Consider the following 23,168-nt stretch of genomic DNA (forward strand, 5'->3'; position numbering starts at 1 on the left):
TGCATGAATGATACATTGCCATGTTCGGGGCCAGCCACCTACAGTTGAAGCAGAAGATTACGCTACGTTTTGTTTTCTATTGCCACAAGAGTCTCTCTTTTCTATTGTCGCAAGAGTCTTTTCACTCTCTCTCTCTGAAGGGGAGAGTGAAAAGCACATTTCACTCTCTCCTTGGTGACAGAGTGAACAATGCATTTCACTCTCCTCGACATTTTGCGAGAGTAAAACGACGCTTTGAAGAGTGAACCGGCAGCTTCACTCCTGCGATACCCTTCCTAGATTTTAGAGTGTAGAGTGGTGAGGAAGTGAGAATCCTGCTCCTCCTGAATCAAAATCCAATCCGCAAAATTGAATCTCTTGACTCCAGGCATTGCTGCAACTGCAGGTGATAAGAGTGCCGTCCACCTGTTTTCAATATCATCCAGGCAGTTCAGTGGGACACACCGAGCTGAGCGCTCACGCTGCGCGTGCTAGCGTGTGGATTAGCCGCCATGAAAGACAAAACGTCAGAGCAAACCTCATTATTTTGGACTGAAACTCTCTACCTCTTTTTTGTGAAGCTGCCGGTTTGCTTCAGCGACTCATAGGTGTTGGATATTGTCATCGGGCTTGGTCGCGTGCCCGGGTGCCAGCTTTGAAATATTCTTGCAGCCTGCCGTCTCTGTCCACCTACAGCTCCTAAGGCAAGGATCATGTCTGCTTTTTCCTCGTTGGAAAAAGGCATCACGAAATTGCTCGCGCTTTAACAGCCGATGCACTATAGTCTTATCGCTGTCTGGAACTACCACCTCCCACCACCACCCCCCGTCCGCCAGTCACATTACGCAGCGCAGGAGATAACGGTTGCTAGCTTAAATCGAACAGCCAACGCTTGCGTCGCTGCCCTGTCGCCTTTCAAGCGGCAGCGCACCTATGGCATGTTTGTGCGCGGTACGCTTGGAAGCAGTGCAATCACGATGCCCAAGCGGGCATGTCACGTTAGGTTTTTTTGTATTTCGCGGGCATCCGCAGTGACCTGAAAAACACTAATTAATAGTTAGACAGAAACTGTTTATTCGGACGGTTTGCGAACCGCGCTACAACTTTCTAATTGGAAATTTTTTCCTAGCTTCGTTGCTTCAGAAGTTACTTAATTAATGTTGACTAATTATCTAATTAAACAAAATACAAAAATAGCGTGACAAACTGCATACAAAAGTGAGCAACTTGCGTTTGGTCGCGTCGTCTTAGAGTGCATCGGCATATTGTTTAACTCCGCTTAAAGTTAGCTAAAACACCCTGTATGATGCGTAAAACAAGGCAAATAAACATGTCACGCAATCACAGATTCACAGATAACAGAAACCTAAGGCATAGTTAAATGTGCCATAGTTAGTATCGCCTTGACTAATACCACATGTGGCAGGTTCGACTCCCACGAAAGGTCGTGGGTCCCAGTGCCCTAATTAACTCTATGTTAATTAACTGTGGCTTAATTAACATCACCATCATTAACAGGACAGGTCACGCGTTCGACTCCCACCAAAGATCGCGGGTACGAGTGTCATGATTCAGTCCACCTTAATTAATTGTGCCTTAATTACCACATTCATTAACACCGCAGATCACGGGTCTGACTTCCACCAAAGGTTGTGGGGTCGAGTGCCTTAATTAACTCCTTCTTAATTAACTGTGCCCTCATGAACTTCGCCTTAATAACACCAAAGGTCGAAGGTTCGTAGCCTTTTGTACCATCGTGTGGTCACGCCGACAACACCGAATTATCCGCCTTAGCCATTTAACACTTCCGCATTAAAAAAACTTTCACGACTTGGCGTCATACTCGAGGAGAGTGTTGAGAGGCTAGTTGGTAAGACATTTCTTTGTGAACTTAAACTGCGATAAGGAGGAGACACCGAGGTAGAAGACAGGACGAACGCAGACTAACAACTCAGCAGTTGTTAGTCTGCGTTGTCGTCTTCTACCTCGGTGTCTCGTCCCTAGCGCTGTTTAGGTTCAGAAACAAATTGGCGTCATACATATTATTGTGTGATCTCCTTCGACATTAGCAATAACACAAAAAAAGGCTGTCTACGCCTCTCATCAGAAAGCTTAAGATGCATTTGTCATTTCAGTCACTGATGTACTTGTGATGCTAAACAACATGAAATGATGCATTTCTGATGCCTGTCTTATACCCCATTAGGAATGCACAACGTCCTCATCAGAAACTTATCGTTCATTTCCGTAAGGGCAGCTCACCCTCGAACGCTTTAACTCGTACATAAAGCATACGGCGCGCGGCGACGATTTCATCGCCGTTGGACTTATACGCAACCTCACGGCGATGGCGACGGTAGAAATGCGTCCGGAGTGCCCATATAATTATTATCGCAATAAACCAAAAGAATAACGCATGGTGGAGTGGTCTAATGAGTGGTATATCGCCATCCATCCTCGCTTATAAATGTTTCGCACAGGATTGCTGCGAGCACCAAACGACATCGATGAGAAAACTAACCAGGGACCTCGTGGCGATCGTTTCTTTGATGCCAGCATTGCGTTGTACGAAGCGTGCCGCAGCGATTGGAAACGCGGCCCGACAGTTGATACGGGAATACGAGGCAATCAAGATTGGACAAAATTCAATGAGTGGAAAGCAAATGAAACTTAAAAAACGCACCTCGTAAGAGCGGATGTACTCACGCGGCGTGATCTTCAGCTTTGACAGGGCGCAGTAGAATGTGGATCCAGCTCTGTACGGCACCACCTGCGTAAAAAGATGGGAGCGACGCTTCAGTTCAACTGGGTTTCCCAAGTTTTCCTTGCGAAGCTTTGCGGAAGTTCGCCTTCCTGAGTGAGCTAGGGAACCAAATTAGGTAAGCGTTTGGGCCTATTTGCCTACCTGTTTGCACATTTACGCTTTCAATCACCCTGTACTTGACTGCCAACTTTCTTTACTTCATACCCCACGCCATGTTCACTCTTTTGACGTAGATATGTGTGTTAACGTTAGGCAGTCATTTCCTTTTATGTTTATTAGTCTTTCTTTAAAACAATTCTTGCTCTGCGCTTCTTTGGCTTAAAGAAACGCCCAACCGATGCCTGCCCTGCAGGCATCCTAATCTGGCTTCTATTAGCACTGCAGTGTTCCCTGCTCTTTGAATTATGGTAAATATTTTCTATTCTGATTTCATTCTTCACTGTCTCATATATTTCTATCGCTGGCTTTTTCGCCATCGCGCTTATTATGCCTGTTACTGCCTCTTTACATTTGGCCCTTTTTCCTTGCCACTATCCCCGCCCTTAATTTGGTATTTACTGGTTAGTTGCTTGTTAAAAACTAACGTACAGCGCGAAGGACAAGGACTGCGAGAGACAACCATACACAGCGCTGACTTCGAACAATATTTAATTGCGTTTCCACATCGTGTGTATATATACAAGGGGGCATGCGTAGAGCATGAAAGGCAGTCACAAGGGGTGTTCTTACAGCAAGTCACTGTACTAAGAATATGGTGACTTGAAAAAAAAAAACGAGCATTACGATTTCTATGTGTTTAGACACGTGACTTCACTAGGGTTCAGCGCGATAGAAGGGGCACTAACGCACATACTACCCAATTTTCTGATGAAATCAGCTTCCACAATTTCCCAGGTGAGCTGTGAGCTGTCTCTCGCTAAAGCTTTCGCATCTTCAAAGAGGCGCACGCTGCCGCAGTCCTGGCAATGGATGCCCAAGTGGCCTTGAACAGTGTTATGGACGCTGTTACAGTGCTCTCTTAGACGATCGTTTAAGCACCTGCCAGTCTGTCCAACATATTTACTGCCGCAAGACAGGGGAATTTGGTCAACCTCATTCGTTGTGCACGTCACAAGGAGTTTTCTGTGCCCTACAGAGCAACAACTCTGACGTGATTAGGCACGTTTACACGCTTACAAAGCCTTGCCAGCTTTTCCGGGGCTCAGAAAACGACTGCAATTCCTGCAAGCTGCCCAATCTTCTTTAGCCTACGGGAGACATCATGCATATACGGTAGCACTGCAAACCAGCGTCTTTCAGCCGGCTAGTTCCTTAACTGAGCGGGCTCATCACGTGTTGTGCGCTTCAGAAGCTGTTCCGCAACATAGTCTTGCTGCACAGGTTGATCGCTTTTCTTGGGCTGGATACCCTTTGGCCTTAATTTCAGCCAATGTTGCATCTCGTGTGGGCAAGATTTATTGAGGCTGTTAACGAGGCATAACTTTATAATACCTCGTTTAACGAGCTTTGAGTGTTTCGAGTTAAAGTGCAAGAGTGGCTTATTACTTCTCGGTTATCAGCACCAGCACACATGTTTTTAGCAAGGCACAGCCTGAAATCTGGAAAGCGCAAGGAATCATCAATGGGGACCTCATGCGTAAGTTCTTGAGGCTGCAGCTCTTTCTTAAAGCTCTCCAAGACTTCCGAAACAGCAGGCTCGAAAGCGTGATCAGGGCAATAAATAAATATCAGGTAGTCGTCCACAAACCTGCACACATTAAAAACAGGGGACGCGGTTGGTGACCATGAATATTGCGATCATGATGATCTAGATAAATATCACTTAGTGCCGGCGCCAGGCATCGTCATCATCATCATCAGCCTGGTTACGCCCACTGCAGGGCAAAGGCCTCTCCCATACTTCTACAACTACCCCGGTCATGTACTAATTGTGGCCATGTTGTCCCTGCAAACTTCTTAATCTCATCCGCCCACCTAACTTTCTGCCGCCCTCTGCTACGCTTTCCTTCCCTTGGAATCCATTCCGTAACTCTTAATGACCATCGGTTATCTTCCCTCCTCATTACGTGTCCTGCCCATGCCCATTTCTTTTTCTTGATTTCAACTAAGATGTCATTGACCCGCGTCTTTTCCCTCACCCAATCTGCCCTTTTCTTATCCCTTAACGTTACACCTATCATTCTTCTTTCCATAGCTCGTTGCGTCGTCCTCAATTTAAGTAGAACCCTTTTCGTAAGCCTCCAGGTTTCTGCCCCGTACGTGAGTACTGGTAAGACACAGCTGTTATAAACTTTTCTCTTGAGGCATAATGGCAATCTGCTGTTCAAGATCTGAGAATGCCTGCCAAACGCACCCCAGTCCATTCTTATTCTTCTGACTATTTCAGTCTCATGATCTGGATCCGCTGTCACTACCTGTCCTAAGTAGATGTATTCCCTTACCACGTCCAGTGCCTCACTACCTATCGTAAACTGCTGTTCTCTTCCGAGACTGTTAAACATTACTTTAGTTTTCTGCAGATAAATTTTTAGACCCACCCTTCTGCTTTACCCGGTATGATCATATACAAACACCGTTCCTTTGTATGTAATTTCGTTCATTCCATGAGGTGAAACTTGATTTCAAATAGAAGGTCAGCAATTCAAGAAAGCCGCCAACAGAAATGCCTGCAGCATTCTGAAAGCCAACTGATCTAAAGTCATCAATGCATTCTTCAACAACCAGTAGCAACTTGTCATGCGGAAGTGAATAGTACAGATCTTTAACGTCAATTGAGAACATCTTGAGTACAATTTTATTCTCTTTCAAAAAAATTAATAACTTCACCAGAATCTCTAACAAGGAAAGGATCGCCAACGATTAGAAGGTTTAGTTTATCTTGCTAAAACAAGCCAACAGCTTTCTGCCAAGTCACTGCTTCAGTTACGATAACCCGCCGAGGGCAGTCAATCTTATGCGTCCTAGCTGAAAAGAAAATATCTAAGCTAATCTTCTTAGATTTTTCTGTCACTTTTGCTAGCTTGGTCAAGGCTAAGGGATTCGCACAGACCTTTTGCTTTCAATTTCACGTTTGCAAGGGAAACACTGTCATCACGTTTAAAAACTGAATCAATGGCAAGCGTGGCCTTCGAGTTGAAGTCACCCAACGACAGGACAGCGAAACCACCTTCTTTGTCAGAGGGTAAAAGTGCTAACGCGTTCGCTTTCAGAAACGATCGAACATATCCGATCGGGAGTAACATTGTGGAAGGTTTGCAGCGCGTCAAAACATCCACACCTTCTGCAACACACCTTTCAGATTCGGTATCCAAGGCACGTCATGCAACTTGCCTGACAAGGGTGAGAAGTTTGTGTGGCGAATTTCGAGGTCCCACGGCAAACTTTGGCCCAAGGGCTAACACATGCTGCACCTTTTCTGGAAGCGTCACATCTCCAACACGGTGCACATCGTTCCTCTGCAGTGGTTGCTTCTTTGGAGTGATAGCACGTAGTTGTAGAAGCGCATGCTGCCAGAGATATTCAGCAGTTCTGTCGACGATAGCAGACAACTCACGCCACTTTTTCTTTGCCGTAGACGGTCTCAGAACTGTGAAGTTGAAGAAACAAGATGTCACAGTAGAAGCGGGCCTGACGTTGCCCTTCAGAGCGTAGAATCTTGCAGATCCTCATGCTATGCCCACAAGAGGGTTTGAATCCACCACACAAGGCTGCCACTTCTGGAGGTAGAATCTTGACTCCGATGCAGTAAGCGAACGAACTAGTTCGGCACACGGCAAGAGCAATCAAACTGACCAAGGCACTAGGACTTGCTGAGGAACAGGAAGAAGACGAAGAGAAAGGGCCCATTGTACTAGAAATGAAGTAGGGTGGTTGCTAGGGCCAGTTGGTAATTCATGATAAAAAATAACGAACAGCGCGAAGGGCAATGAGTGCGAGAGAAGACCTACACAGCGCTGACTTCCAACAATTTTTATTGCGTTGCCACATCGTGTGTATACATACAAGGGGGCATGCGTAGAAAATGAAAGGCAGTCACAAGGGCTGTTCTAACAGCAAGTCACTTTCTAAGAACATGATCACTTGGAAAAAACAAATATTGTTTAAAGTCAGCGCTGTGTATGTAGTCTCTCGTAGTCCTTGTCCTGCGCGCTGTACGTTATTTTTCATCGCGAATTACCAACTAGCCCAAGCAACCACCCTAATTGCTTGTTTTTTACTTCCAGTGTGAGTCGATATTGTTTTGATGTAGTAAGTACGTATAAACCTTAACCGCCCATTGATTTTTCCCAATATCCCTCGATCGTACTCAGAAGCAGATCTTGCTTTGGGCCTCCCATACTTCGAAGTGCGCCCACCCCATGCCTCCCTGCAATTCCCTACTTGGAGGTTTAACAAAAATGAAACAAAACACGTGCTGTACCTTTTTGTCTAACCAATCTAAGGTGTGCGCTTCTTTTAAACCTGCAAGTACGAACTGTATAGCCCAGGACCACGTCCTAATAATGCCTCATTTGTTGTTTTCCCGGGCGCCGCTAAAACCAACAGATCTTCATTTAATCTCTGGTTTCGCGCAGATTACCTACCAAGCTTTAACCTACTGCTAAACTTGTGCAGTTCCCCGCGGGCATTTGTGCTCCAAGTTTTACATATTATCGTGGCAGTGAAAAGCTGGCCTGATGACGACGTTAAACTTACGTCGGCTCAACAGAAAAGGACAAAGTGGCAAGTTCTTTACTGATGTCGCAGTGAAATTGTCATTGAGTGGCATCGTTTCCATTTATTGTCAACTGAGGCTGTTGAGGTTTATATATGCGGTGTAAATTATGTTGTGAAATATTTTCGCTGTGAACCATTTGTAACACATGACAGCAGGTTTTACGCAAAGGCTAGGAAAATATAACACGAGAACTTACTGCTCACTTATCTGGGGCTCCACAACCAATTGACATGAACTAGAGCTGTTCGTGCTCTGGAACGCATCGCTTCAATGATACCATATTTCCGTAAAAAATTAGGTATAGATTAGTTCCAACAAACCTTTATAAAAAGGAGCTCTCATTTGATATTCATTAAGCAAAATAAAGAACACTGGGCAAATTTTGAGTCCGATCGTGAAGAAGGTAAGACGTGCAGATACGGCCACAAAAGACAACACAAACGCCCTGTTGTTTTGTGTCCCTGTCTGCACGCCTTTCACGATGAATCAACATTCTGTAGTTTTGAGTCTACCTATTTGCAAACGACCACAGACCGAAACTTTCCTGTGATTACCTGTAATCTACCTACTATTAGATCTAACTATGTAGTGCAGAGCTTGAGGTATGCAATTCGTAAGCTGTTAAATGAAAACGACGAACTGTTAGACCTAAGAAAACAATGTCTTTCAATAAAACTGTATAAAAAAATGCGTAACTGAAGATAGTTCGTTGGTGAGATGTCGGTTCTCATGCTAATTCTGCGTGTTCTTGCGTTGGGAATGCTTATTCATGCCAGTTTGAACACAATGAATACTTAAAATTAAATTAATTAAATTAAGGGACTTTACGTGCCAAAACCACTTTCTGATTATGAGGCACGCCGTAGTGGAGGACTCCGAAAATTTCGACCACCTGGTGTTCTTTAACGTGCACCTAAATCTAAGTACACGGGTGCTTTCGCATTTCGCCCCCATCGAAATGCGGCCGCCGTGGCCGGGATTCGATCCCACGACCTCGTGCTCAGCAGCCTAACACCATAGCCACTGAGCAACCACGGCAGGTGCAATGAATACTGTAGTGCTTTTACACGCGAGACATAGTAATGACATATCTCTGCTTTCTTTCCTGACTCCTATGTTTGGTCCCGAATGTTGTAAATTGTTACTTTAAAAAAATGGAGGACGCTTAAGCTTCGCCTTCAAGAGTGGAACGCGATAGCGTTATCGCACCCCGTTCGCACCGCCCACTCATTCGCTCGGCATGCTCTTGAGTCACACAAAGACGAAACGTGCGCCTGAGCAAGCGGAACGAACCAAAGAACTTGGTGTCTCGTAGGGAGAAATGATCTACGCGAGCCAAACGTCGTGATCGGCACGGACAGCCGGGCCGCTACGCGCCATGAAGGCGGACGCGATCATGGGGCTGACGCCGCGATGGGATCGTCCTCTAGAAGCGGGCGAGTGGCGCGCCAGCTGTCGGGGCAGAGCCGTACATTGCGAGGAGGGGGTCTTCTGTGTTTGCCGCAAGATGGCTCTGCGTGCGCACCAAGCGCAGAAGAAATGTAGCGGAAACGTGCTTCGCTATGCGTTTAACTGCGACTTTTGTAATTTACATGCTCATAATAATCGATATACACCGCAGTATAACTTTCTACGGCAAGTTTCTAAGGCAACACCGTATTCACTAGAGGCGCTTTTGTCCTGCTCTGAAGCATCGAACTCATTGCTGAGTGGCAGCGTCTCCGTCTCACACTCTGGAGACCCTGGTTCGATTCCCACGCATGCAATCTTGCAAGTCGTTTTTATTTATAAATTGCCGTCTGCCATTTTTCGCTCACGCCCAATGCTGCCGACGACACCGGCCTTTCTGAGACACGAGGTCCTTAACGCTATCGCGTTAAAAATGAAAGTCTTAAGCTGCCGGAGGCCGGCGAGCTTCTGCCCCCGTGGGCAGAACGAGAGCAGTCAGGCTACGGGCCCGATTTCTACGCCCAAGCTGCCTGGTCAGAACGCCACCGCCATCTGCTCGTGCCGCCGAGCCGCCTGCCTTCCCTTTCCAAGCCAAAGCTGTCGCGCTCTGGTCGCCCGATCAACGGTCCAACACCCCGACCTTTGGTGAGACCGGCGCCACTTCTCTCGTTATCTTGTCGCCGCTTTTCCACGTCGAGACTAGAGAGCTTTAGTTTAGGGGCGACGGTACTGCGCATGCGCAGACCGAGACATAAAGGTCTGAGCATGTGCAGTACCGTCGCCCCCAGTTCTTGCGTACGCAAGCTGCTTGCATCCCCTAAACTAAAACTCACTATCAATGTGCGCCCTTGCGGTTGTGGTCAGCCCGGACTCGCGTACTGTTAACACCATCCTAGCCCTAAGCGCGTTTCTTGCCGTGATGACTATTTGAGTGTTTATTTTATGTGTTATCCTCTTTCGAGCTTTATTAAAATTTTGTGTGTGTGTTTTTGAAACAAACAGCTTTGTCCTCAATTGGGCTCTCGCAGGCTCCGCCTCAGAGAACCGTCTGAACCTTTGAATAAAAAAACCTGACTCACAAGTAGTAATCAACATGTCACGCATTTCATATACTTTTGTGCAGGTTTACAAGTTGTTGTTTTTGTTGGTATGGCTGTCATTAAAACAATCTTACTATCTTATTCTATTTTTTTAGGTATTTTTGGTGTCATTGTTCTTGCCATTACCAGTGAATTTTCCCTTTCTTTAGTTGTCATGACTCCGTCATACGCGTCGTCCAGTTTTGTGCAATATCTCAGGGACCATGAGAAGCTCTCAGTGCGCATATCGGAAGCTGTCCTCCACTCTGGTGTTTAGGGCATTATATGAAAATATTTTATATGTGTGTACATGAAACGGCCATCGCGTATTCTTCAGTTTTATTTATTTTTGTTGTTTCACTGTCTGTGAATTTTTGTGTCCTTTAGTAGACATGTACATTTGATGGATTTTTCACTTTTGTTCATTTTCTGAGCGTGTATCATACCAAGTTATGCGAAAGTATTTCTTTTCGGAAACGGAAGTCAGTAAAACAAGGCCAAACATCTGTTGTGTTGGAAGTGGAATTTATATATGTCGTGGCATATGCTGGCATACTCAAAGTATGGACAAGACTGCGTGCGTGCTGACGCATAAAGAACCCATGGTGCACCACGCGCCAGTTCACAAACAATGCCTTGGGTAGCGCACCCACGCTATAAAAAAAATAGCCGCTGCGGACAGGCAAAAAGAAAGCAAAAGCGAAGTTGCGCGGGGCATGGCGAAGGGTGGAGAAGGAGCGGAGCGGTCGTCACAATTAAAGCAAAGAAAAAACAGAGCGCTAGGGTCAGGCGCCGCAAGGCTGCGGTTCCTGTTGCCATGTGAACGTAAACAATCGTGTGCGCCGCCATTTTTTAAAAGTATTGCCCTCCTGTTAGGGCCGTAACTGACCTTGGCGCTAGCGTCGAAGGAGCGTCTGTTTAAAAAGCGCCCATCGCAGCCATGCTGGGCCGCTGTCACCTTGTCGACATCGGCGTCTGTGCGCATGCTACTCGCTGCGGAAATGTTGGTCCACGCGCAGAGCTCTTCGACGGCAGCCGGTGACACTCGGAGGCTGGCTCCGGGATCGTGGCCCGACAGGTGCGCCAGCAGGCATTCTCGGAGCGCCACGTGCATGCCCTGCGCCAAGCGAAAGGAGGCGCAGAGGCGCGCTACCTGAACCCACTGGATGACGCGATTTTAACCCCTAGCTGTCTTCCACATTCGTATAGGCACGCAAGTGGCCTCTGCAAATGAACGTAAATTTACTACGTGCGCTCTGGAGCGAAATATTGTGGATATACTATTTGTCGTACAAGATAAAAGTAAGCGCTTTACTCTGGAGTAGACCACTTTCGTGTTGATGCATGGCCGGAAAGTATAGGGCCTAGCTTGGCTGAAGATAAATATATAACCGACCGCATTCTTGCACACCCTGTTGCCATTATTTTGCAATATTACAACCTTTCAGTAGGCTACTTACATCGTTAGCACGCTTCGATTGGCAACAAGAATGTTTGTGCTCCAGAAAGGTGCGCACTGCATACACTCATAGAGATGTACAATATGTGTGCGCACGAGTCTTTTACAAAGGCTGTAGATAACATAGCATCGGTGACAATAAAGGTACCTAATTCGGCAATGCCCTATTCGAGGCAATTAACGTCAGGTGTATGTCCTAGTACTAAACTACATAGATACTAAATGGAACCAGCTAGCTTTCGTTTTTACATAAAAGAGCATACTGTAATTACAAGTCGGCCTGTATGAAAAGTGTACCCAATAAGTGCGAATTCGGTTAGCGGCACAAGTTTTAAGACATTTCTTCTCAAACATCGGGCATGGTATACTTCATGACCTACTATTATCTGTTTTCTAAGAAAACCTTTCTGGTGCATATATCACAAATCAGGTGCATGTTAAACTAGCCGTGGTTGCTTAGGGGCTATGGTGTTGGGCTGCTAAGCACGAGGTCACGGGATCGAATCTCGGCCACGGCGGCCGCATTTCGATGAGGCCGACATGCGAAAACACCCGTGTGCTTAGATTTAGGTGCATGTTAATGAACCCCTGGTGGTCGAAATAGTTTCGGAGGCCAGCACTACGGTATGCCTCATAATCCAATAGGGGTTTTGACACGTATTACCACGTAATTTAATTTAGTTTTTAGGTTATATTAGGGTGGAAAACGTAGATGACTCATGGGTAGGAAAATAGTATGTGCAGCGTTATCGTACCAAAATTCATAGTGCCAGCAACAACGGTCGTGGGTTGGAGTGCCTTAATTATTTCTACCTTAATAAAGATACATTTGACCCACTGCCTTGAGTGGGAGTCGAACCCATGACCTTTGGTGTCAGGGTGAAGTTAATTAAGGCACACTTAATTAGGATCATGTTAAATAAGGCACTCGAGCCACGACCTTTGGTCGGAGTTGAACCCGCGATCCTTGGTGTGAGCAATTGCGAAGATTATTCAGACACAGTTAATTAAGGTAGATTAAAGGCACTCGGACACACGACCTTTGGTGGGATAAAATAATAGGAAGTAACAGCGCATTCGAATGAAAATGCCAGGTAACTTATTGAATGTCTCGCGAGCCTACAGGCTTCTGCCTTCATCCTCTTTAGGGTATGGTAAAGTGACTGTAAACTTATTTTTGAGGCTAGTACTGACAGCATTTCTGCCAGATGGGTGAATTCACATATTGTCCGGCTTGAATTTTGGGATAACAATATGCCTTCAAATGACGCGAATGAAAAAGAAGTAGTTTTGTGGATATTAGTAGTCCTAAAATATACCTTTCATAGCCGCGAGCGTGAATACCGCGATGGTAAGAAAATGTCCTCTTCGGGCGTTGCTTTCTTTTCTCTTTTCCTTAAATCATCGGTGCCTGAATGCCTGGTATATGCTATGCACATACCACAAATAGGCGCCGAAACGAAATGGACGTGGCGTCGATACAGGCCACGTGTGGAAAGGCGCGTGGCATCGCCATCCTTGTCACGCGTGCAAGCGACGATTACGCTGTTTGGAGTGGGTGTTGCATTCCTTGCGTTTTTCTCTCGAAATAAAAACTATATTGCCCATTCAGCTTGCCTGTTCTTAATGAAATACTGCAGAAACATCGCGTTTTATGTTCCGGATCATTTATTGTGACAATTTACACATTTGATTAGCTTGTTTGTAAAAATTAAAAAAATAAACGAACTTGCCGTTGTTTATGGTGAAAGCAACGCCGTATCGATGCGGCGCTAGCATAAGTTTGTTCAGGCGCCTGTTGGCCGCTGAGGAAAGCAGCTATCTTGGTAGAGTTGTCACGTGTTCTAGAGAAGTGGGAAACATGCGGAAACCCGCACGGTACGGCTTTCGCAGCGGCCATTAGGTGGCGAAATACGTCTACGCTGGCACTGTCTGAGCAGCAGCTTTATCTTAAATTTTCTTGCTTAAGGCCTTCGCAAGTAACTATTCCAACTTTTGTGGTGAACAATCCGGGACACCAGATTCGATCTTTCTGCAAAATTTCGATGAGCAGGGAGCTGCGGTGACAGCAAAAACATTTTTCTGTGATCGCAAGGGAAAAACGCGTGTCGCTGTACGAGTAGGTCGCAATCGGCTAACAAGTAGACGCGGGGACATGCAGACGCGTCGAGCGGATGACACTCTCGGTAAGCGCTGAAAACTTCGCCCTTTTTTGCTTTTACCCACAAGTCTTACGTGCTGTTGAAATTCAGCGAAAATATATCGTGTACGTGGGCGCGTTCAAGACCGCATGCATACGTGAGATTGGGGAAGCAAGAAGTTAGGACCACGGAGAATTGACATTATATCGTGCAACCCGGAAAGAGCGGACAAATCAGCGGATCTGTTAGGCATGTAGTGCCCTCTGGCCCGTGCTTTTCGGCAACAAGATAGCCTAGCCGCCTGCGGGATTATCTTACTGAGCTACCTCGAATGCTCGATTGCGGTAGTCGGAAGTTGAAATCTCTCCCCCCCCCCCCCCCCCCCCTTCACCTCGGTTTTTTTTAACGATGGTGCACCTGAATTTCACATTCTCCTGTGCACTACATCTGCAGGCTTGGAGTGACGCCTGACACTGGCGCGAGATGCCGAGAGCGAGTGGGGCCATACTAATCCAGGTACAACCAAATTAGGAAGGCCCACTGAGCTTGAGCAAAGACATTCCCTCACCAGAACAGCAATTGTCCTCCCTCATGCAGTATTCGGCCACAACTGCCTTGATCATATTTACAATTAACCCACGGCCCTCAGTCCCCAGCAGCTACGGAGCTGCTGACCAAGACGGCGGTCAGGCCTCTAACGCAGCAGAGGGTGCTATGAATATCTGGGTCAGGACAGGCCGCCAATGGAAACTCACCCTGTCAACCTTTAAGAGCCTAACTCTGTCGAGTGAGGCCAGCTCAGCAGGACTCTTTGAGGAACTATCATACGTTGCTTGGGATATTATCGGCCTTAGTGAGATAAGAACTGGCGAGACTTATACACTGTTAAATAACGGCCATGTCCTCTGCTATACAGGTCTCCCTGATAAGAAGCAATACGGGCTAGGATTCCTAATCCATAAAGACATAGCGATCAACATTGTCGAATTCTACAGCATTAATGAGAGGGTAGCGGTAGTCGTTATCAAACTTAATAAGAGGTATAGACTAACGTTAGTGTAAGTCTACATTCCAACATCCGGTCACGACGATGAGGAACTAGATCAGTTTTATAAAGATGTTGAATTAGCGATGAGAAAAACGCGAATTCGGTACACAGTAGCAATGGGTAACCTCAATGCAAAAGTGGGGAAAAAGATGGCGGCAGAGCAGGCAATCGGCAACTACGGCGTCGATTCTGGAAACGCTAGAGGAGAGATGCTGGTAGAGTTCGCAGTAATGAATAAGCTGAGAATAATGAACTCCTTTCTCGGGAAACGTAGCAACAGAAAGTGGACCTGGAAAAGCCCTAATGGTGAAACAAGAATGAAATCAATTTCATACTTTCTGCCGATCCCAGATAAGTCTCTCTATATAAATGAGTCTGCGACCCGCATAGTGCGAAATAAAACATAGTAGACAGGTTAAGGAAAATCAATTTCACAAGCATTGCTACAAATACTCACTCCTTCCTTTCAAAAGCACGTGACTGGAATTGTCTCCCTGCAAACATTGTAAACTCCGGGACCCGCAAGCAGTTTTCCGCACTTGTGTCCGAATATTTTCAACAATAGGGCATATATCGCTGTATCACTGTATTGTATTGTTTCGTTCACTGCTTGCTGTATATTCATGTATTGTTACCACTCCTGTCTCGGTCCTGATGTGTACCGGCCGTATTTGTAAATAAATAAATAAATAGGGCAGGATGTAGAAGTCATACGTAGGGTAAAGCGCAGTGATTACAGTTTAGTGAGGGCTAGGATTCACCTCAATTTGAAGAGAAAAAGAGCGAAATTGGTCAAGAAGAAACAAGTCAACTTAGAGGCAGTAAGGGTAAAAGCAAAGAAATTTACGCTGGCACTTGCAAACATATATGCAGCCTTAGAACAGAGAGATGACGATGAAATAGAGGTAATGAATGAAACCGTGACTGGGCTAGTTTGAGAAGCAGCAATTAAAGTGGGAGGCAAGGCACCAAGGCAACAAGTAGGCAAGCTCTCCCAAGTAACAAAGGATCTAATAAAGAAACTACAAAGAACGGAAGTGTCCAACACAAAAGATAAGATAGAATTCGGGGAACTGTCAAAACTGATCAACAAAGCAAAAATAAGTGACATTCCAAATTATAACGTCAGAAAGACTGAAGAAGCCGTAAAAAATGGACGCAGCCTGAGATCAGTGATAAGGAAACACGGAATAGGACCAACCAAGATGTATGCGTTGATGTATAGCAGGCTAATATCATCAGCAATCTCGAAGGCATAATAAAAGCAGCGGAAGAATTCTATACTGTCCTGTACAGTAAGTACCAAGAGGACTCAGGAGTACTGCATTCGAAACAATAATGAACAGGATACAGAAACTCCTATAACTAGACATGAGGTCAAAGGAGCCTTGCATGACATGAAGCGGGGGAAAGCGGCAGCAGAAGATGGAATAACAGTCAATTTAATCAAAGGTGGAGGAGACATAACGCTAGAAAAACTGGCAGCACTCTATACAAAGTGTCTTAGACTGCAAGGGTGCCATAAAACTGAAAGAATGCAAACATTATACTAATCCAAAAAAAAGGCAGACGTTAAAGAACTGAAAAATTATAGGCCCATTAGCTTACTCCCAGTATTATATAAAAAATTACCAAAATAATCTCGAATAGAATAAGGGCCACACTGGACTTTAGTCAACCAAGGGAACAGGCTGGCTTCAGGAAGGGATACTCTGCAATCGATCACATCAGTTGTATCGCAATCAGGTTATCCAGAAATCCGCAGAGTACAATAAGCCTCTCTAAATGGCTTTCATATATTACGAAAAGGCATTTGATTCAGCAGAGACACTGACAGTCATAGAGGCATTGCGTAATAAGGGAGTACACAGACCGCTTACGTAAATTCCCCGGAAGATATCTACATAGATTCCACAGCCACCTTAATTCTACAAAGAATAGTAGAAGGATACCGATGAAGAAAAGGGTCAGACGAGGAGAGACAATCTCTCCAATGCTATTCACTGCGTGCTTGGAAGAAGTATTCAAGCTATCAAATTGGGAAGGTTTAGTAGTAAGGATCGACGGCGAATACCTCAGCAACGTGCGGTTTGCCGATGACATTGTTCTATTCAGGAACACGGCAGACGAGTTACACCAAATAATTGAGGACCTTAACATAGAGAGTGTAAGAGTGGAGTTGAAGATTATTATGTAGAAGACAAAGATAATGATGAATAGCCGGGCAAGGGACCAAGAGTTCAGGATCGCCAGTCAGGCTCTAGAGTCTGTAAAGGAGTAAGTTTACCTAGGTCAATCACTCACAGGGAAGCTTGGTCATGAGAAGGAAATTCATAGAATAAAAATGGGTTAGATCACATACGACAGACATTGTAAGCGCCTTACTGGAAGCTTATCATTGTCATTGAAAAGGAAGGTGTACAATCAGTGCATTTTACAATTAATTGCTAACATATGGGGCAGAGACTTGGAGACTGACAAATCGAGAACAAGTTAAGGACCACGCAAAGAGCAATGGAATATAGAATGCTAGGCATAACATTAAGAGACAGAGAGAGAGCGGTTTGCATCAGACAGCAAACGGGTATAGATGATATTCTAATTGACATCAAGAGAAAAAATGGCGCTGGGCTGGTCATGTATAGCGCAGATTAGACAACCGCTGGACCATTAGGGCGACAGAACGGCGACCAAGAGAAGGAAAGCGCAGTAGAGGACGACAGAAGACTAGGTGGTGGCACGAAATTAGGAACTTTGCGGGTGCTAGTTGAAATCGGTTGGCGCAGGAGAGGGGTAATTGGAGATCGCAGGGAGATGCCTTCGTCCTGCAGTGGACATAAAATAGGCTGCTGCTGATGATAATGATGACACTCCACTCAAGAGTAGCATGAGAACCTGTGAGTTCATTTGCGGAAACAGCTGCAGCATAGAGCGAGTGTCATAACAGAAAAGCAAGCATTGCATCACCCACGAATCTCACAACTGCAGACCACTAGACGACCCCCGCCCCGCCCGCCACCACCAGCATGCCCCGCTATGGCCACACTGTTGATACGTTCACTTCATTTCTTCTGCTGAGGGACGGATAACGAGTGTCCTTAAATCTGCAGTTTTAAGCAGTACTCCCCCTTGTTACTGTCCTACATCAGGTTTCAGAGGGCACAACAGAACTGCACCTTCAGAACTGGGGTGGCCAAAACGTGGTTTGCGAGCGTCGCGGCGTCGTCTGCTCATGTTGTGCGTGCACTAACCAAATAGTGCTGACAACCACTGATTTCTCGAAGGCTTATTTGAATCGAATCCTGTTTATGTGCGTGACGCAGGGTATGTGCAAATTGGTAGCGAAGCTTCCATAGAAGCCCGCATGTCAATAAATGGCCCGATCGATGGTTGTATGTTAGAGCGTCCCCTTTGGAACGTGGCGGTGGGTTGAGCCACCAAGCTCTTGCTATTATACTGCCTAATGCCCTACCTAAGTTTAAAAAAAAGAAGAAAAAGAACACTATGAACTACCACAACCAACTTTTCTGACCCCCATTGCGAACTTTGCTCTTGTACATCTCCGTTTTTTGTCGTGGCGACTCGTTGCAACCGTGCTATCTACGTACCGAGGTGAGAACTAACAGCAAGCGAAAAAAAAAATTGACGTCAGAAACGGAATTGGCAGCAACGTCAAGATCTTATGCTACTTCGCGCGAATGTATGAATTTAGCGTCTGGCATTTTGACCACTACGGCAGCAGTTATTTTTCATTTGAGGCTGCGGCGAGCTTGCGACTCACCTAAGCTGGAGTGCCAGCGTGTCATTAAAATTTATGAGTGGCGTATATCTTAATGTGAAAATAATTAGGCTGTTATTGATGGCAATTGCTCCTGTAGGTTCCTTAGAAAGGTGAACGAATAGGATGCAAATAAACGACAGTACAACAGAGGTTTCAAAAGCAACTTCACTTTTATTCGTCTAGAAGATTGCAACCAATAAAGATAATCGACCAAGCACTCCTTACAGATGGTTAACCATCGAAGCTGAAAAATAGGGCCCCGGTGCTTCTTACGGGGTTAATCCAGACGGTTCATTAAACCACGTGGTAGGCTGGTGCACGAGCCTGTTCTTGTTCCTGAGCTGCAGCATCGGCATGACATAGACGACCGCGTTACCGGTTCTGCTCGCGGCTTTGCTGAAAGCTGCCTGCTGCTCAGGAGCACGTATGACGCGTCGCCTACCCATCTCGGAGCCGGAGAGAAGCTGCAGCGCGCGCTCTCAGCTCAGTGTGGCCAGCTCGGACAAGGCGGCATAGCCCAAAGCTAGAGAAGTGGTAGCGAAAACATAGCCAAAGAGAAAAAAGAGCAAGAGAAAATTGTAGGCAAATATAGTCATTTTATTAACTCAGTAACTCAGCGCTTAGTAACTCAGGGGACCAATAGCAATGCATGCTCACTGACCTGGAGAGGCAAAGCAGAAGGGTTGGTCTAAAAATTAATCTGCAGAAAACTAAAGTAATGTTTAACAGTCTCCAAAGAGAACAACAGTTTACGATAGGTAGCGCGGCACTGGAAGTGGTAAGGGAATACACCTACTTAGGGCAGGTAATGACCGCTGATCCGGATCCTGAGACTGAACTAATCAGAAGAATAAGAATGGGTTGGGGTGCGTTTGGAAGGCATTCTCTGATCATTAACAGCAGGTTGCCATTATCCCTCAAGAGAAAAGTGTATAACAGCTGTGTCTTACCAGTACTCACGTACGGCGCAGAAACCTGGAGGCTTACGGAAAGGTTCTACTTAAATTGAGGACGACGCAACGAGCTATGGAAAGAAAAATGATGGGTGTAACGTAAAGGAATAAGAAAAGAGCAGATTGGGTGAGGGAACAAACGCGAGTTAACGACATCTTAGTGGAAATCAAGAAAAATAAATGGGCATGTTCAGGACATGTAATGGGGAGGGAAGACAACCGATGATCATTAAGGGTTACGGACTGTATTCCAAGGGAAGGGAAGCGTGGCAGGGGGCGGCAGAACGTTAGGTGGGCGGATGAGATTAAGAAGTTTGCAGGGACAACATGGCCACAATTAGTACCTGACCGGGGTAGTTGGAGAAGTATGGGAGAGGCCTTTGCCCTGCACTGAGCATAACCAGGCTGATGATGATGCTGATAGCCATTTTTAATTTGCAGTTTTATTTGCATATACATTTTCGCATTCGACTACGGCAATCCCTTTTTTGCGCAACCCGTCTTAGCAAAAAGTACGTGACGGTCGACCCTTCACAACAGCAACAGCGACATTATGGTTGCAAACAGAACACTTTTTGGTTGGCAGCAGAAGCTGAAGTTCCAAGCGAATCGCTGCATAGGGCGAACGTATCGAGATAAATCTTGAATGGAAATATGAACAAAAACAAAAATGACAACCTTTTCAATCTGTGAAGATGGAATGGCAGCGAAAGCTTACGACAGTCAAAGCTCTCAAACGAAAAGGAAAGTGCTTTAGCTGCCATTCTATCTTCATAGGAAGGAATGGTTGTCATTTTTTTGCGTTGCGAGTCTGGCATCGTTGGTCGTTCGGAGGTGCCCGGGCTCACGATTGTCGCTTTCGTTCAGAATCGCGGGAACTTTCTTCGTCGGTTTCGTGCCGGCGCCATTTACATTCTCGTTGCTGTTCTCTGCGGAGCTTCTCGTACGCATATTGTTCTTCGGGTGTATTATTTATTTATTTATTTATACAATACTGCGGGCCCAAATGGGGGCCCTAGCAGGAGGGGAAGAATACATAAATGTTTACATATGCACGTATATATATATATATATATATATATATATATATATATATATACGCATGAAAATGAAATACACAAGCAATGCAACATATGTAAATATCAGAAAAAAAATGAAAGCGATGACTAAATAAGATTAAGAGAAGGTACACTGAAGGAAGACAACTTGACAAACAGTATCGCACGCATATATGAGCACTTGCAACCACTATCGTGAGAGGGAAAAAAAAGAACAAGAAGTACCAGAAGTTGAACGCGCGACCATTGAAATATACTGAAAATAATAGAATAAGGAATATGTGGAAAGTATCAAACAAAATTCAGGTGAAAAAAAAAAGAAAACAGTTACAAGGCTTGCCGACATGGAATAACCTTAGTATTAAAAGGACACCAAAGTGAAAAATGCTTTCTTCTGCGTCAGAAGAAAGAATTTCTACTATTCTACAACACCAAAAACACTACTTTTACAACGATAAGACGTTTGGTAAGCCAGAAAAAGCGCAAGAACGAAACACGGGTGGCGACGCCTACTTAAGTTTCCGCACCTGGTGGCTGTGACCTCTTCGATTTTGATGGCATCTTCTAGGGCCTACTAATTATATATAGCGGAACAGATTGACTACATTGTGTTCTAAAGGAACCAAATATTAAACATAGCAAGTTTCGGGAGCCTTTATTCAGCCAACGCGGCCCAAAGGCGGAAACATACTTTGGAATCCCTAACGTCACGCTGACGTACCGGCGCTGGGGTTTCGGCGCGATATTCAAATACTGGTACTTGGACCTTCATTTTCTCATCTAATAATCAAACTATTTTTTTTAAATGACTGCCTGCAGGGTTCTCAGACAATGCTTCATTAGTCTAAACTGATTTATTGTCTCGCTTTGGTGTCCCTTTAAAGACACATGCGTTGAATAGAATCGGTGTTTATCAATTGTGATAATGGCAGGCTGTTCCAATCTGTTACAGTGCGCGGGAAGAAGGAAGGCTTAAATAGGTTAGTTCGGGTGTTATAAGGTGTCAAAGAATCAGCGTGACGATGCCGTGTTTGACGCGCTCTAAGTGGTTTAACGTAAGCCTGTGGGTGGAGGGACAAACAGTTGTTTTTCAACAAGAAAAGAAATTTTAGTCATTGAATTTTCCTGCGTAGTTGTAGCGTTTGCATATTATGTTGATTCATTAAGCTAGTAGGAGAGTCACTCAGTCTATATTTAGAAAGAAATAAACTTAACAGCTCTACGTTGGACCATCTCTAAAGCGTTAATGTTATTTTTCTTATAGGGATCCCACACAATGCATGCATATTCTAGCTACGGTCGGATGAGTGAAGTGTAAGTCAGTAATCTAGTAGCAGAGGGAGCGTGCTTTAGTTTGTGCCTGAGGAGACAAGGCTTCCTCAAAGACGAGTTACATACGTTAGAAATGTGGCTATTCCAGCTGAAATCACTGGTTATTGTGATTCCAACTTATTTATATTGGCTGACTTTGGTCAGCGGTTCAGAGTCGAGGTTATAGAAAAACATTTTTTTTGTTATGGACATGTAAACAGTTTTTTATCTGTTCAATTCCACGCCCCACCGACTGCACCAGGAAATTATGTTTTGAAGCTCAGAGTTAAGCATTAATTGATCTTCGTGGCAAGTAACCTCGTTAAACGACACACAATCGTCAGCAAATAGTCTAACTTGCACGAACAATGCATTTTCATCCGTGTTCACTACAGAACCACACGTGCCTCTTCCTGTTTTCACTGTTGCTGTCATGGCTCCAATGCCGGATATTATTTTCGCACCAGATGGAATATCCGCACTAATTGATAATCATAAATTATCTTCATCAGCTGGTGTTGACGATATCACGTCAAAGATTTTAAACAACACGAAGCGCATCTCTGCCATGTATTTAACCCTGCTGTATTCCCAATCACTATCATCAGGCACGCTTCCTAACGAGTGGAAAAAGAGCAAGGTCGTTCCAGTCTACAAATCAGGTAACCGCAATTCACCCTTAAATTATCGTCCAATATCCATAACTAGTATCCCTTGCAAAATAATGGAACACGTCATATACTCACACGTAATGAATTTCCTAGACAGTAATAACTTTTTTCATCCGTCGCAACATGGCTTCCGTAAAGGGATGTCATGTGACACTCAATTAGCTACATTTCTTCATGACCTACACTCAAATCTCGATACTAACACTGTGACCGATATGATATTTCTTGACTTTGCAAAGGCGTTTGATAAAGTAGCTCATCAACGCTTATTATTAAAACTTTCTCGCTTGAACTTCCACCCCAATGTCCTAGCATGGATAAAAGAATTTCTTAGTAACCGATCACAGTCCGTCAGTGTTAACAATACTACCTCAGAATTTCTTCCCGTAACATCAGGCGTACCCCAAGGTTCAGTCTTAGGTCCCCTCCTGTTCCTAATATACATTACCGATCTTCCATTGCATGTTTCCTCTCAGATTCGTATGTTTGCTGATGATTGCGTTGTCTACCGAACTATCACTAACAGTAATGACTGCATTTATCTTCAATATGACCTGAACAACATTACAGCCTGGTGTGATCAATGGTTAATGGTACTAAACAATAATAAATGTAAATCTATGTCAATTTCCCGCAGCCGTAATCGGCATGACTTTATCTACACAATGAATGACATCCCAATCGACACTGTAAACTGTATTAAGTACCTAGGCATTACGATCACGCATGATTTAAACTGGTGCTCGCATATAACTAAC

At 45.0% G+C, this 23,168-nt stretch overlaps 1 protein-coding gene and 1 long non-coding RNA gene across 3 annotated transcripts in view; both read right to left on the reverse strand.

Moving 5' to 3' along the window:
• The window catches only part of LOC140219035 (uncharacterized), a 457,444-nt gene that overhangs the window by 138,495 nt on the left and 295,781 nt on the right, over positions 1-23,168 (reverse strand). The window lies entirely within an intron of this gene.
• Positions 1-23,168, reverse strand: part of LOC126523950 (uncharacterized) — a 283,481-nt gene that overhangs the window by 30,981 nt on the left and 229,332 nt on the right. The window contains exons 4-5 of one of the 2 annotated variants that reach the window (XM_050172362.2): positions 10,947-11,105; positions 2,663-2,749 (exon numbers count right to left, since the gene is read on the reverse strand). In XM_050172362.2, the coding sequence (XP_050028319.2) occupies positions 2,663-2,749; positions 10,947-11,105 (246 nt within the window). Of the gene's footprint in view, positions 1-2,662; positions 2,750-10,877; positions 11,106-23,168 lie in introns of both variants that reach the window. The other variant, XM_055066980.2, reaches the window with a different exon arrangement.

This window comes from Dermacentor andersoni, chromosome 6 (assembly GCF_023375885.2).
Source record: "Dermacentor andersoni chromosome 6, qqDerAnde1_hic_scaffold, whole genome shotgun sequence".
NCBI classification, from domain to species: domain Eukaryota; kingdom Metazoa; phylum Arthropoda; class Arachnida; order Ixodida; family Ixodidae; genus Dermacentor; species Dermacentor andersoni.